We start from the raw sequence: 13,965 nt of genomic DNA, 5'->3' as shown, positions 1-13,965 counted from the left end.
GACATTTATCATTCACAACTCAAATGTGATGAAATTAAAGCAACCATAACTTCTCACAAATTTATGATTTAGGAAAACTTCAATTTTCATTGTAATGGCTCTCAGTACAGGACTTACTTGATCATGGAGTATGACTGTGTTAGGTACTCATAAAAAAACTTGGAATAGGGACCCATTAATCTAGCTCTTTAGAGGAACCCCAGTCATGACTGTAGTACCTATTAATTCTTCCAAGAGTATAATCTACTAAATCTGAAGGACTGTCTATGACTGTGATTTTTATCCCTTCAAGCATCAAATGTGGTCACTAGAGAAATAATTTTCTTTTATCAAATTCTGTGGTCTCAAGCTGCCCCTTACACAGTGCTCGCTCTTGTGCACACTCTAAGGCTCTGGCTACACAACAAAAATGCACAGCACAACCATGAGGGATTGGGGCTCTGCAGTCCCATCCCCAAACTGATGCAGAAACAACTCCCAGGAGACCATGCAGTAAGCTGATAAAAAAGTGCTTCTGCCAGCTTAGTTTACAGCTTTAGCATTAACTGACTGCAGAAAAGCCTCAGCCACAAGAAGCTGCCTGAGTGGGCAGTGTTTGCACCATCACAGCAGCCAGCCTTAGAGACCCATGCTGCAGAGGCTTCATAGATTTGGCCTAGACAGGCAAAGAAACCCTCCTCCTTTTCCGCACACTTTATCCTTATCTCCAACACCATATGCATTACAAGTACAGAAACACACAGCTCCTGAAATGTGAGACTAGAGGTGAACATTAAGAGTCTATGCACTCTGTTGGTGGTCACTGCACCCTCTTTCCATACAGCAGCACAGCACCTCACATCTGTGCTTACCCACATGCCATGCAGCATCTGTCAGGAATAGGACCCATGTCTTCTAGGGAATGACAAGAGAGTAAATTATATATGTCCAAAGGCACAAGCAAGGATGTCCTCAGGATCAAACTGTGAAACATCATCATATCTAGGCTCACTTCTAAATACAACCTCATTCTGTGGTCACCCGTGGATCCCTCAGTGAGTTTAATATGCATTTATTATTCTCCCCACACTATGATGAAAGCACTAGGAGATTTCTTGAATATCCTACATGTGACAGAGAATGATACTATTCTGTGGTGAGTTACAGAGGCATCTTATCTGACAGTTCCTTCTGATAGAGCACATGGTAAAATAGATGATATTTGGTCTCACTTACTAAAGACTGTTGTCTTCACAGTTTTGCTAATGTGACATAATACACCAAAGATTGTCTGATGGAATGATAAATACACAACACCTCTGAGAAGTGAAATCTTGGTTCATACAAGGTGTGGCTGTGAGGAGTAAAACATATTAAGTATTGCCAGTAAAAACCCCAATGACTACAGCTTGTGACTTACAGCTTAAGACTTAGAGATGGAGCTGACATATTGTCATGGTTTTTAATTTAAAAAGATTAAGAGCCTTCCAGTTTTCCACACCTTTCTAAAAAAATCCCAAAAGAAGGTCTGAAGTTACACTATTTAGGATATGAAAGAGAATTGGCCTATTGTTTTATAACTCAATACCTCTTTTATTATGGAAATTTGTGGCTAACATTACGTATACTAGTAAATACTATAAAATAGTAAATAGTCTAATAATAGTAAATAGTATATAATAGTAACACATTATTATATTATTATAAAATATAATAGTATATAATAATAGAAAATAGTATAAAATAGGTCTAGTAAGCCACTGGACCTACTTGCTGGAGTATGTTTTTTCTAATGCACCATAGTATAACTGTACTTCCCTTCATGGTTACTGCATTACACATTTTCATATTTCCCTCATCACCACCTTTAAGTACTTAATTAGAAATAAGCATAAATGACCATGATGTGTAGAATGCTGAGAGTAAGTTCAAGAAACCTTAGACTAAAAATCTTAGTTACAAGGAGTAGATAGTTCATAAATACTTTGTTTTGGGGAGAGAGGACAGGGATAACTTATCCTTCCTCTCTATCTAGTGCATTTGTGGAAGGGTTATGAAAGCAGAGGTTCACAGTGCTATGAATCCAAAGAGCTGTACTGCAGCATTCAGGCAAAAGACTTTCTCCTTTAAATCATACAGGAACCAAAGTCCTCAGGCATCATTTCCTTGTGTCACTAGCACAAGCTGTTACCTCCTTCTTGGTACCATTTTAATTGTATTATATCCAGATTAAAATAAATTCTAATGCTTTTGTTTTATGAAGGCCAAGTTCTACAAAAGCTAACACAACACTGAAGAAAACTAAAAAGCACAAAATGTGCCTTTAATTAGAGTGCATTTATAATATATATGGAAAATACTTAAGTGTTTATTCCTTAGAGAGTGAAAAATCTGGTAAGATAATGTCAAAAGTGATTTTAGCTCAGATGAAAAGAACTTAAAAAGTTTTTAAGACACTTCCATGGTGATTTAGTAAAGTGACAAGCATTTTGCAGATAGACTTTTGAAATGAAACAATGCACATCATCAGCTGTATGTTAAATTAATATTCCCCTCATGCTGCTATATTCAGGATATGCTTTCATGTGACATAAGCCCACAGTTCTTGTAAATGGAAGTCTACAGTGAGAGGTTATATGGTTTCCCCTTCTCCTCCTGCTGGATGTCCATACTCCCTGAAGTTTCCCCTTCAAACAGGAAACAGGAAAGCTGTTTGATATCAGTTGATACAACTGGGATCCACCATTTTTTTGTCATTTGGTTAAGTCCAACAGTGGTGCACAGAAAGAAGGTAGAACCCATTTAAGAAAGGTTATACAAAGAAAGGGAGATGAACAGGAAAGAAAGACTGCCTTGAACTACTACCAAACTGTCACTGGTCACATGGATAAAGGGACACAGCAGGCAGAGTTCAGTACCTAGGAAAGATATTCCCAGCGTGTAGGAGACATGACTCATTTCCTGTGTCTGAGTGAACCACTTTGCTTTCACTCTCTACCCCAAAATAAGATACCTCACCATCTCGAAATTTAAGGAGACATTTAACTATGAAACAAATGAGGCATATTTAAAAAGGCAAAAATCATTATACTATGTAAACAGAATTCTTTGATTCAGGTAAGTAATGCAGGAAAGATAGGACATGAAATAAACCTAATTAAGAATTGAGGATAATGAACCTAGATTTAAATAGTTATAGGACCAACATCTAATCAAAGTGGATTTTTAAAAATTTTCAAGTGTCAATCCTGACATGATTATTCTCTGTTAAATACTACTGTAGTTTTTTTTGGCAAAAGAAAGAGGTCAGTAAAAGTAAGATAATATGTTTGGGGTTTTTTTCATACCAAAGTCACACAGTTTTACTTTAATACATTATTATTATTATTATTATTATTATTATTATTATTATTATTATTATCATCATCAAATACTTGCCCAAGGTATTCCATCACCTAATAGTACCTGGGGAATCAAGCACAGTGTTGCAATATTGTAAATGGTCACTAGATGGCAATAGATGGCGCTGACTTGGAGAATGAAATAGTTTTTTCTATATTACATACACTTAAAACACTCGAATAAAAAAATGCAGTTTTTAAAGTATGCGATACAAGAGCAAAAAAGAGTGTAATCGTGTTAAATTAATATAATTGTTCATGGGAGAACTTACAAAAGTGTGTTTAAAACTAATCTGAATAGATTCATGCTGAATGCTCTGGAAGATGGAGAAGATGACTACAGGAGTGCTGCATCTTAGAAGGGTCTGGGGATATTCCTGAAAACTGAAAGACTCACAAATACCCTATAGTCAATGCACTGAAATGCAAATTTCAGATTGAAGTAATTATGCATTAACATGCAATTGTGGTAATTTAGAAGTTATTGTGAACCATAAATTTCTACTTTAACAGCTGTGAGAATAGTCCCTAAATACAACAGGTTTTAAGAAGTATCTGAGCTGCCGTATTTCTGAAATATCATTTCCAAAAAGATGATAACTGGTATTCACAAATATATTTCTGTTTCTCAAAAAAAAAAAAAATAGCACTAACAAGATCAAACCAGAGGAAGGTGAGAACTGTGCGTGCATGTAGATTTGTGTGTACACATGAAAAACATAAGAGTTAAAAAAGAATTCACAGCAAAAAGTAAGAGTGAACTTCTTGAAAATATATACTAGTATTTTTTTATTTATATATTCTACTTTGTTTGGGATAGCAGCTCATGCTTTTCTTCACCTGTTTACTGAAAAAGAGAATGTTTTAAAAAATGAGCCTATGTCACGTACCTACTTCAAAAGACAAATTGTTTTAATGAACAATTATTTCTGTGCAAGACAGAAATGTTCTTATTACAATATAATCATGAAAATAAATGTGTGTTTCCCCTAATTCCCACTACAAGAGTATTCCATTTCAAGTAAAGCTGTATAGATAGCTATTAAAAAAAAAAAAAGAACAAACCATATTTTTGAGGTATTGTAATATTAAGAATGGAGCCTTGTTTGGAAAGTAGCTCAGTAAACATCAGAGGATAAGGTCTGGCATGGGTAATCGAAGTGCAGGGAGCCTGGAGTGCAAATCTTGGCCTGTGAAGATTCCACTGCTGACATCCCTGCTCCAAGGCTGTTGCTGCTAATTGATTTATAGAGTACAGTTAGGCTCAGGGTAACATCAGTTTGCTGCAAAAATGGCGACACCCCTGTTTTCCTGACCACATGATCGGCAGAAGTTGTTTTATTTCTACTTCCTGAATACAAGGAGAAGCTAAGAGTGTTGCACCAAACAGAGTACAATTGGTTAAAAAATGTAAGGAAAAATCAAGGCAGAAAACCCCAGCAGTGACAGCTAGTCACTTTTGCTTTTATTGCTTTCTTTTCTGCCCCTATCCACTAGTGAGGATTTAAACTTGAAAGAAGACATATTACAACTGAGATCAGTTGACAAGGGAGGATGTATTTAGATGTTTCTGATCTCTATCAGATACAAAAGTTACAGTGTTATTAAACCTCACAAACAGAGCAACATTCCTAGTGCACAGTTTGAAAAAGGCAGAGCACATAATTGCTTTTAATTAGAGCATTTAGTTAAGTGTTTGAAAAATTCAATTTAAAAATGCAAATTCTGTATTGTTATTGCATGTTCTCTAGGATGATTTGGGGAGAAATAAGTACAGATATGTTCCCAAAGAACATTACTGCAAATAGCTATCTATTAAGTAAGACATTATTAAACCTAATTAATTCTTCACTAAGCAAAACCTTAATGTACTGTCAGGTAGTCTTCCCTTATCTCTGCACCAGTAATTCACTTGCATTTTCTCTGACATTCTATTCTGGAATATACGGTACCTCTGCAGTTCTGCCACCCACGTACCTTCATCATTAGCAGACAGTTTGCCATGGAGTACATCACCCGGCCCAGACGTGACCTCCACAGCTGAACAGAGGCTGCAAAATAAGAGCAGCTTGTGAATTTGCACAAATAAATTAGAGGTTCTTTCTTGCCATCAATTATTGGTCCTATGAATTATGATTTTGAAAGGTCCCCCTCGTTAACACCACTGGGTTTTAGCCTAGAATTTTTAATCCTCAGCCCTGCTGCAGCATCAGAGAATTCTGCATCTCTCCAAGGGAATTGCTCAAGCAGCTCTGGGTACCATACACAAAGCAACAACGCAGAGCAATATACAGTCACTCGGCTCTCAGCTCAGGCCAAATATTAAACACCAAAAAAAGCCACACATTTTCCAACATCAGAACAAAAGGTGCATAAAAGGATTCAAGTGATAATGAGCAACAGTTTAAAAACATGTAATCTACAGCATTAAATGTGATAAATTAAAAAATCAAACATAGCTAGAATGTCATTTAAGAGCCAAAACATGCAGAGTGAGAAATGTCTGAGTCTGGGACTGTTTGTGCTTGCCTCTGGCTGAGAGATATGCTGAAAAAAATCTGCCAAGCTTGTTTGCTTTCCCCATTCTCCTTGAGAGAATATTAGCTTGCAGGCATTAAAAGCTGCAGCAGATTTCTCCCTCTTGCTTTGCAGACAGACTCCTGATGTTGTAAGAGAACAGTTCACACAGACCCTTATTTTCCCTCGTGTTACTGTACCGTAGATCAATGCTAGAAATATTTCTCTAATCCTCAAAAATAAATATTAGTACCATTCATTTAGTACATTTAAAAAATACATGTATCTCAGTCAATCAGCTGTCAAGGTCACTGTAATGATTTGAAAGAGAGTGGGGGAAGGGAGAAGAGGCTATTTCAATAAAATTGTGTAACTGAGACCACTCATTTGTATCATTAATGTAGTCACTGATGAAAGCATGGCAGATTACACAGATAATTCTTTCAGCACACAAAGAAATCATTACAAATAAGAAGAACTTGGTGAAATGTCTATCACCTTTCCTAAAAAACTCCTTCCATCCTCTTCAATAAGAAAATGAAAAAAATCCAACCCATGAATATTTGCAAATTATCTTGGTCAAAAAGAGGGTTATAATGTAGGGTCCAAGACTGAACCCAGTATTTCATCCACTATACCTTACAATCATTCATTACTCCTAGCTTTTGTTTTAGAAATTCCCCCGTGACCACATCCCTAGTGCTACTAATAGAGACAATACTGTAAACCATAAACTGATACTTCATGACACATTTCCTTTTTTTCTTTCCTTGGGGCTATCTGTAAAATCCAAAGATAATTAAATAACTGCCCTTCATAATTTCACTTAAGTAAATATCTCTTTTTTTTTTTGCACATTCTCATAGTTTGGTAACCACATTCAGTTTTTTAGGACTTAGGTGACAACAAACTAGATGTTGATTCCTACACTGGAGAAATCCACATTTCATGTTAAGAATCAAATAACACCAGCTACAGTTGTCAAAAAAGGATTGCAAAGCAGGCAAACCAGATGTCTTCAGCTTGTGCTATAAACTGAACAGGAACCTGGTCTGGAAATTCTGTAGCTCTCTGTGATGAGCCTTCTTAGCACTGTCAGAAAGGGGTTAAAAAACCCGCAAAGCAGTAAACAAAACCAAAACCCAACAGCAGATCACTGTGTTTTAGTGAGATGCCTGAAACACTCTTTGGAGGTCCATGCAGCCATGCTTCCACTCTAAAGCATTTGCTTTTCCTTGATTTCATCATGGGCTCTGTACTCCACACTGCCATTCATTTCAATAGGCACTGTGAAGTTACAAAATTGACATCTTACAGAATGTGTTACCAGGCAAGTGGTGCAATGCTAAATCTCTGTGCCTGCTGAAAAACTGGCAAATGAGGTGCTTTGTTCTAGGCTAGAGATGCACATGTTAAGTTGATTGGTGTTGCACCTTCTTACATCAGCAGCATGGAAATTACATGCTAAGTATAATCCCCATAATGAATGAGGGCTGTCTTCACATGAAGTTAATAAGGTTTGCTTCAGCAAGTCTCAAATGAAAAAAGCAAACCCATTATTGGCCTCCTGGAGCTCCAAATGCAGAGACAAAGCAGAGGGAGCAGACCTGGCTGACCTCCACAGGCAACAGCAGTCAACAGCCTCTGCAAATGTCCCGTGGGCTTTTTGGCAGTCTTAAACCTAGAGGCAGCTGCACAGTAGACATATAAAGATCGCTCCAAATTTTCTGCAGCCATGTCCCTTGATAACTACTAGCTGCTGCTTTTCTAACTATGTCTCCTTCTGAGCCCATCTGAGCTCTAAAGCAGAGGGGAAAAACAAGGAGCCAGTAACTCATGAGTGAAGCAGACTGCAGGACACAGGATTATGATACAGCTTGTAAAAAGTCCTTGTACCTTAAAGAGGGATTAACACCTTGGTTTTAAAGTTTTAAGAAACAAAAGATGTGGAGATAAGGATGAAAATTCTGCCAGAAAATGCTAACAGGGAAAAGTAAGTAAGTGAAAAGAAGCAAAAAGAATTATTAGATACAAGAGAAAAGAACAGAAACTCATGAAGTGCTGTGTCTAACTCAAATGTAAGATTATTTCAATTTTTCCTAAACTTTTTGAGAAGAGTAGTAAATGTATTCTTTTGACTATATGTGCAAATATCTTTATGATATATGCTGCTCACATGTGTTTGTGTTTTTAGGACGCATTCAGAAGGCATATCAAGTCAGGTACAGTGATATTTTAAAGCAACTTTCACATCCAGTCAAATTGAAGACCAGGTAGAAAAAAGGTTCAAACAGGTCTGCATCCTTCCATACAGACAGTTTTAAGGAATTATTTATAATTTTTTTCTGCTATTAACTCTATCCAGCTTCTTCTATCTCAGAGCCAGACTTACACTTTCCATGGGCTCTGTGCGAATGGTCTCTTAGAAAGAACTTGGTAACATTCCTTAGACTGTTAGCTAAAGGTGGAAGCTTTTTTTTTTTTCTTGGTGTGCATTTTGAACTTGCTGGGCATCACGAGGGGTCCATACAATCCATAGCAATGCCTAAAATGTCTCCTCTTGTCTAATTTTCAAGTACACTCAAACGACCTCATAAGTATAAATTCTGTTAAAAAAAAAATGCTTGTCCTGAGCACCCTTTTTTGTGCAGTAATTTGCCCTATGCTATTGAAGCAACATCACTAAGATAGAAGGAACAGGAGAAAACATAATTGGATATACAATCATGAAAATGATGACGTATCTCAATATAATCTAAATATTATTCTAAAGAGTGCCTTAGGTATTTCAGGAGTCTAAGTACCATGCAGTTACACAGAGACTCAGCCATCTGTGCAGCAGCACCCTAAGCCAGAGTAGCCACTGTATGGTGGTAGTTCAATCTGAAAAAACTGAGTGGATAGCAGACATGAAGTTTGAGAGGAGTCAATCAGCCAAGACCAAAGGATGAAACACCTATCTAGCTGCAATAGCAAAACACTTATATATTCATCACTAAAGGATAACAGCCATGTTGTTTCTCTGAAGTAAGAAAAAGAATTGATTCATTGCACAAGTTTGATCAAGGGCACAAGTGTAAAATTAATTCAGCAAAAAGTAGTACAAGGTGTATCATTTCAGGGGCTGAGTAGGCTATAAGATTAGAAAACTACAGTTTTAACCAGTCTGGGGCAGTCTTGTGAAAACTTCTGGCATACTTAGATAAGCAATAAAAACACAGTGTCTGTGAAAAAAATGTTTAATACCTACCTTGTCTGTTCTCCTGTGTAATGTTAGTCATACTTCCATCTTCAGCTAAGCCTTGTTCCAAATTTTCTAGTATCTGTAGTAATTTTTTTAAAGTAGCAACATGAGTTTAAACAGCACTATATATTTAATACAAATTATCTACAATGGACAGTCTCTGTGTAAACCAATTCATGCAGGAATGCTTCACCTAGGTACAGTTCAAAATTACTGGTTATTACCATAGCTAGTTCAATTGCACAAAGTAAGAAAGTCATCATACTGTAGAAGGATGTTCGAGTTTAAATTATGATACTTACAGAACAATAATGTCAGCACACTCTAGGATCATACACATTTTGTTAAGTAGAACAGGAAATATGCTCCACCAGAGAATGAACATTAAATAAAATGACCACTATGAAAGTCAAAACTGATTTTTTTCAGAGAAGGCCACAGCCTCCTGACTTCCTCACCCTAAGTATGGGCTTTAGTTTCTTTAGTTCCATGTTTTGGTCTTTAATGAAGTATTCCTCTTAGGTCTTATTACAATTTCCTTCTCAAACTTTGGGGTTTATTGCTTTTTTAAATTTATTGTAGATTTTAAATTATGTAAATTGTTGAGGGAATGAAATGAACAACATTTGTTGTTTTATTTGGAGAATGGAAATGTATACTTAATGAAGCCTGTGTTCGAAGTACTTTTAAAGTATGCATGCAAGCCTCCATTTGAAACACTAGTCAACTTTCCTTTTCCTAATTCCATTACAATTTTCCAAATTAATTTTCCAATTCCCACATATTTTATATGTGGGAATTGGAAAATTATATATATTCCCCATTTTTCTTATTACAGATGTATAACTTGGTTGTAGAATAATGCCTGAGATTTCCTTCAAAAAACTATTAGGGCCACTTGCTGTTTAATCAGCCACTGTGGTTACAGGAAATACAAGGCACTGCCTCTTCTGGGGACTGAGTGTGCTTCCAAATGAAGAGCTTTCAATTTCTGGCAGTATAAGAAGTAGTTGTCTTTTCCTAAACCAACAAAGTACACTTCAAATCAAAACAGGAAGCCCTCAAAAAAGAAGACTGATAGAATTAATCTGGCCATGGAAAGTGTGTTGGTGTTTTTTACAGCCAATCAAAATAATCTGCACTTCCAGAAAGGAATCTCATGCCACCAGTTTTAGACATATTAAGCTGGAAGAAATTGCTGTATGAGATACCAAGCCTTTTTCACACAGTAGAGTGAAGTTTTGAAGTTATGTTCATAAATTCAGTTACAAAGAACTTAAGAGCAAGGAGAGACATACAACGAATGTAGAACAGTTACCACCTGAAAGCTGAGCCAGGCCAATTTTCCCAGTAAGAATTGTTAGGCCATGACAAATACAAGGTAATAATGGTTTTCTGTAAACTTTGGTCAAAGGGCTACACTGAGCTGCCTTACCTCAGATTTTGAGAGGCTATGAGCATACACCAGTAGATACTGCAGCTTAGCTGACAGTAATTTATGAGCTGGCAGTGGCACGCCTGCAGGACTGACTCTCAGTGCCACTTTCAAAAGCAGTGCAGCCACCTACAAATCACTTAGAAACCAAAGTGCCACCTGAAGTGTTAAATGCCTAGTGTATAATAATACACCTTGTCAGAAAAAAACCCACATTCTTGTCTCCCACAAATCCAAACCACTTTATAATCTACTTTCTGTGGTCTAAAAACCCTGATCTTTCTCTTCCCCTACAAAATATCTAGTGGTTTCCTCTCAGGTTCAGTAAGGCCCAGAGTTCCTACTCTTTAAATGGTATAAACACAACGAGGGGTCTTCATCAAGGCAACATGCTGTCTTGTTTAAAAAGACAATGGACTTCTCTGAAAACATTCTCAGTAACATAATCAAAAAAGGAAGAATTAGATATTAGCATACAATTAGAGTATTACATTAACCATTCTGTGATATTACTTGGGGATATCTAGCTGTGACCTCAAGCTCAACATCATTAAAATAGAGCTTGATGATAATTTGAGGCTAATTATTTTATTCCCTAGGTTTATCTCTTTTTTGCCCCTAAGTACAAAAACATCACCTGCAATTTTCCAGTATTTTGGTATTTCCCCATTTTCCAACAATTGTTTAATAGTAACATTAATGATTCTGACAGCTTCTCCGTGTAAATTATTCCATTTAATCAATATGAAATATTTAGGTGGCAAACTGTTTATTCTAGCAATATCACATGTCATAGCTCCAACCACTCATGTTACTACTATGAAGAAAAATATGATTGAACACTTCTACCATTTAATTAATTAATTTTACATATGACCTGTATTTTTTCTCGTTTTGAACCCTTATTTTTATGCACACTAATTAGTTTCACTGGCTAGTTTCACTGAGTCTTCTCCTATCATTCCCTATCTATCATTGCCAGAATTCCTAATATATGCATACTACCATTAAGCCTTTTTTGGTGCTTCTGGAACTCTGGCTTTTTGAGTACTCAGATTGGTACAGGGTCATCATAGTTTCTATGAACTTAACAAACAAGGTGTCAAGACAAATACTCTCTAGACTGAAGTGATGTATGAAAACCAGAAAACTTATGTCACCTTCGCCACTAGAAGCTTATAGTAATCAAACCTAAGAGACTGAAAAGTTCAGCAATTTGTGAGTAAAACAGAAGGCCTGGAGATATGGAAGAGTGTGTATGAAAGGGCCAGGGAGGAACATTATTACTCATGAAGGAGAGTGGTGGAACTACAGAAGTTGTGGCTGATGGGCAAATGGCACAAAGTACTTTTGACATGTTTTGCAGAGGTAACACTTGCAGAGGCCTTTTTAGGAAGCAAGAGTGTTAACCCACTTGCCCCTGCTCCACTCACCTGGTAGAAGAGCTCAGTATGGCTCTGGCAGTTGAGGGATTCGGGTTTAAAAGTGAAATATACTATGAAATGTGTAAATTTCCAGGAGCTCTCCCTGAAGCATCTAGGGAAGCATAGGTACTTAAAAACAAGAGGAGTTTAGATTTAGCCTGATAGTTAGTTGTCCTTTTCACATTTTGGTCTCCGGCTAAGCATTTTTTAGCATGTCTTCAGCATTATTAGCACTAAAGTGATGATGCTTATATTTTTAAATGAACACTTGAAAAGAACAAATAATTTTGTGATTTAAGTAACTATTGTTACTCTTGTTGCCTGGCTGTTCAAAGACCATTTATTTCAAGGTGGACTTAGAGGTGCAACAACTCATTGAGGCAGTTCAAGTTGGGAAGACCAGCAATAACACAGAGACAGCAACAATTTCGCTGGACTCCTCTCCCATTCTATAACACCCATTTGGCACTGCAGCTAATTTCCTTCCCAAATGTTGTTCATGTAGAAGAAGATGCAAAATATCTAACCAGATCTTGATTAGACACTTGCAGGAATACTGGAAAAGGTAAAAAACATTATTGCAGGAAAAAACATAAATGGAAGCATATATTCAGGAAAAATTAAAATAACATTTTTGCACCCAACCTCCAATCCTGCTTCAGGTACCAGAGATATATAAGTAGATGGAAGCTGTAAAGACCAAGTAACCAAAATAAATACCGTTCCATCTTTAAATTGAATGGTTAATCTAAAGTTGACAGGTGTCTGTAGAATATATACAACAAAAAGCAATAAAGAGTTTAGCAGATTAAAAGCAAGCATTGGGATAGGGAAAAAACCTCACCCTTTCATTAAGAAAGAGAAATGAAATAGAAAGACGAATTTTCTTATGATCAGAATGCACTACCATTAGCCTGGAATAACCTCCCAGGGGATGTGGCCTCAGCACCATAGGCTGGCTCATTAAAAACTACAAAACAACTTTGCATTGCAGAGAGACAGACTAAGTGAGCTAATAGGTCTTTTCTTTCTTCTAGCTTTTATGACTCCAAGATCATCTCATTTACATAATGATGATTCGTATGCCCTTCTGTAAATATGGATGACCAAAGATTATTTTTCCACTTTTTAAAATAGGGAGGTAAAACACTAGAGGCTTTTGGTTGAAAGCTCCCCAGTTAATTCTGTTATAATCCAAATAGTTCCCAAGTGTCACATACAAATATTAAGACTAATGAGTGTACATACTTTATGTTATTTTCTTGGTTATGCCATGAGTTTTTGTAAGTATTAGAACCATATTCTTGAACATTCCAGTTGTGATCGAGATTGTTAGACAAACAGCATTCTACACAAAAATCAGAACATATATAAACAATGTTTTTTATCAGCCAGCCCTGACTTCAAATTGTTAAACTAACACCAATTTCCAACTGTCTTTTAAAAACACAATTATTTTTACAAGCTGTCCCTTTTCACACTCTTCTTTCTACAGTTGTCCTTGAATTGCTCCAAAACCTAAGGTATTTAAATGAATGTAAACAAATGAAGTAATCTGGAATGAGGTATATAGAATAATTGATCAGAAATATTTCCAAGAAGGATGTTTTATTTCTTAGTAGTTATCTGTCTACTGTACTTTAAAAAGAAGCATCCATCAACACAGACAATAGCTTGTCCTGGCTATCATATCCTGCCTCAGAGGAAGCTGTCAGGACCATTGGGATATTGTTGTCCTGCTGCAATTGAACACACTACCACAGGGGAAAAGCTTGCAAACTCAAGACATAGGAAGGCAGAGGCAAAGAGGTGACAACCTCTGCACCAACACCAAGTGCAGAGAACAAGAGACTCCTCAGAAGAGCCTGTGAAAGATGTAGAGCCAGCTTTAAAGCAGCTTTCTCCAAGGGTACAAGGGATAACACAGAATTTGCAGTGACCCTGGTCAGTAGCAATTGATGGACT

The 13,965-nt window shown here is 36.6% G+C and overlaps 1 protein-coding gene across 4 annotated transcripts in view; it reads right to left on the bottom strand.

Moving 5' to 3' along the window:
* Positions 1 to 13,965, bottom strand: part of TRAPPC12 (trafficking protein particle complex subunit 12) — a 51,209-nt gene that overhangs the window by 10,030 nt on the left and 27,214 nt on the right. For 3 of the 4 annotated variants that reach the window (XM_053937608.1, XM_053937607.1, XM_053937609.1), the window contains exons 7-8: positions 9,148 to 9,220; positions 5,358 to 5,431 (exon numbers count right to left, since the gene is read on the bottom strand). In XM_053937608.1, coding sequence (XP_053793583.1) covers positions 5,358 to 5,431; positions 9,148 to 9,220 — 147 coding nt within the window. Of the gene's footprint in view, positions 1 to 4,370; positions 4,617 to 5,357; positions 5,432 to 9,147; positions 9,221 to 13,965 lie in introns of those variants that run through there. The other variant, XM_053937610.1, reaches the window with a different exon arrangement.

The sequence above is a fragment of the Vidua chalybeata genome, chromosome 3, assembly GCF_026979565.1.
Source record: "Vidua chalybeata isolate OUT-0048 chromosome 3, bVidCha1 merged haplotype, whole genome shotgun sequence".
NCBI lineage: Eukaryota > Metazoa > Chordata > Aves > Passeriformes > Viduidae > Vidua > Vidua chalybeata.
This window is presented reverse-complemented; position numbering and strand designations above follow the sequence as displayed.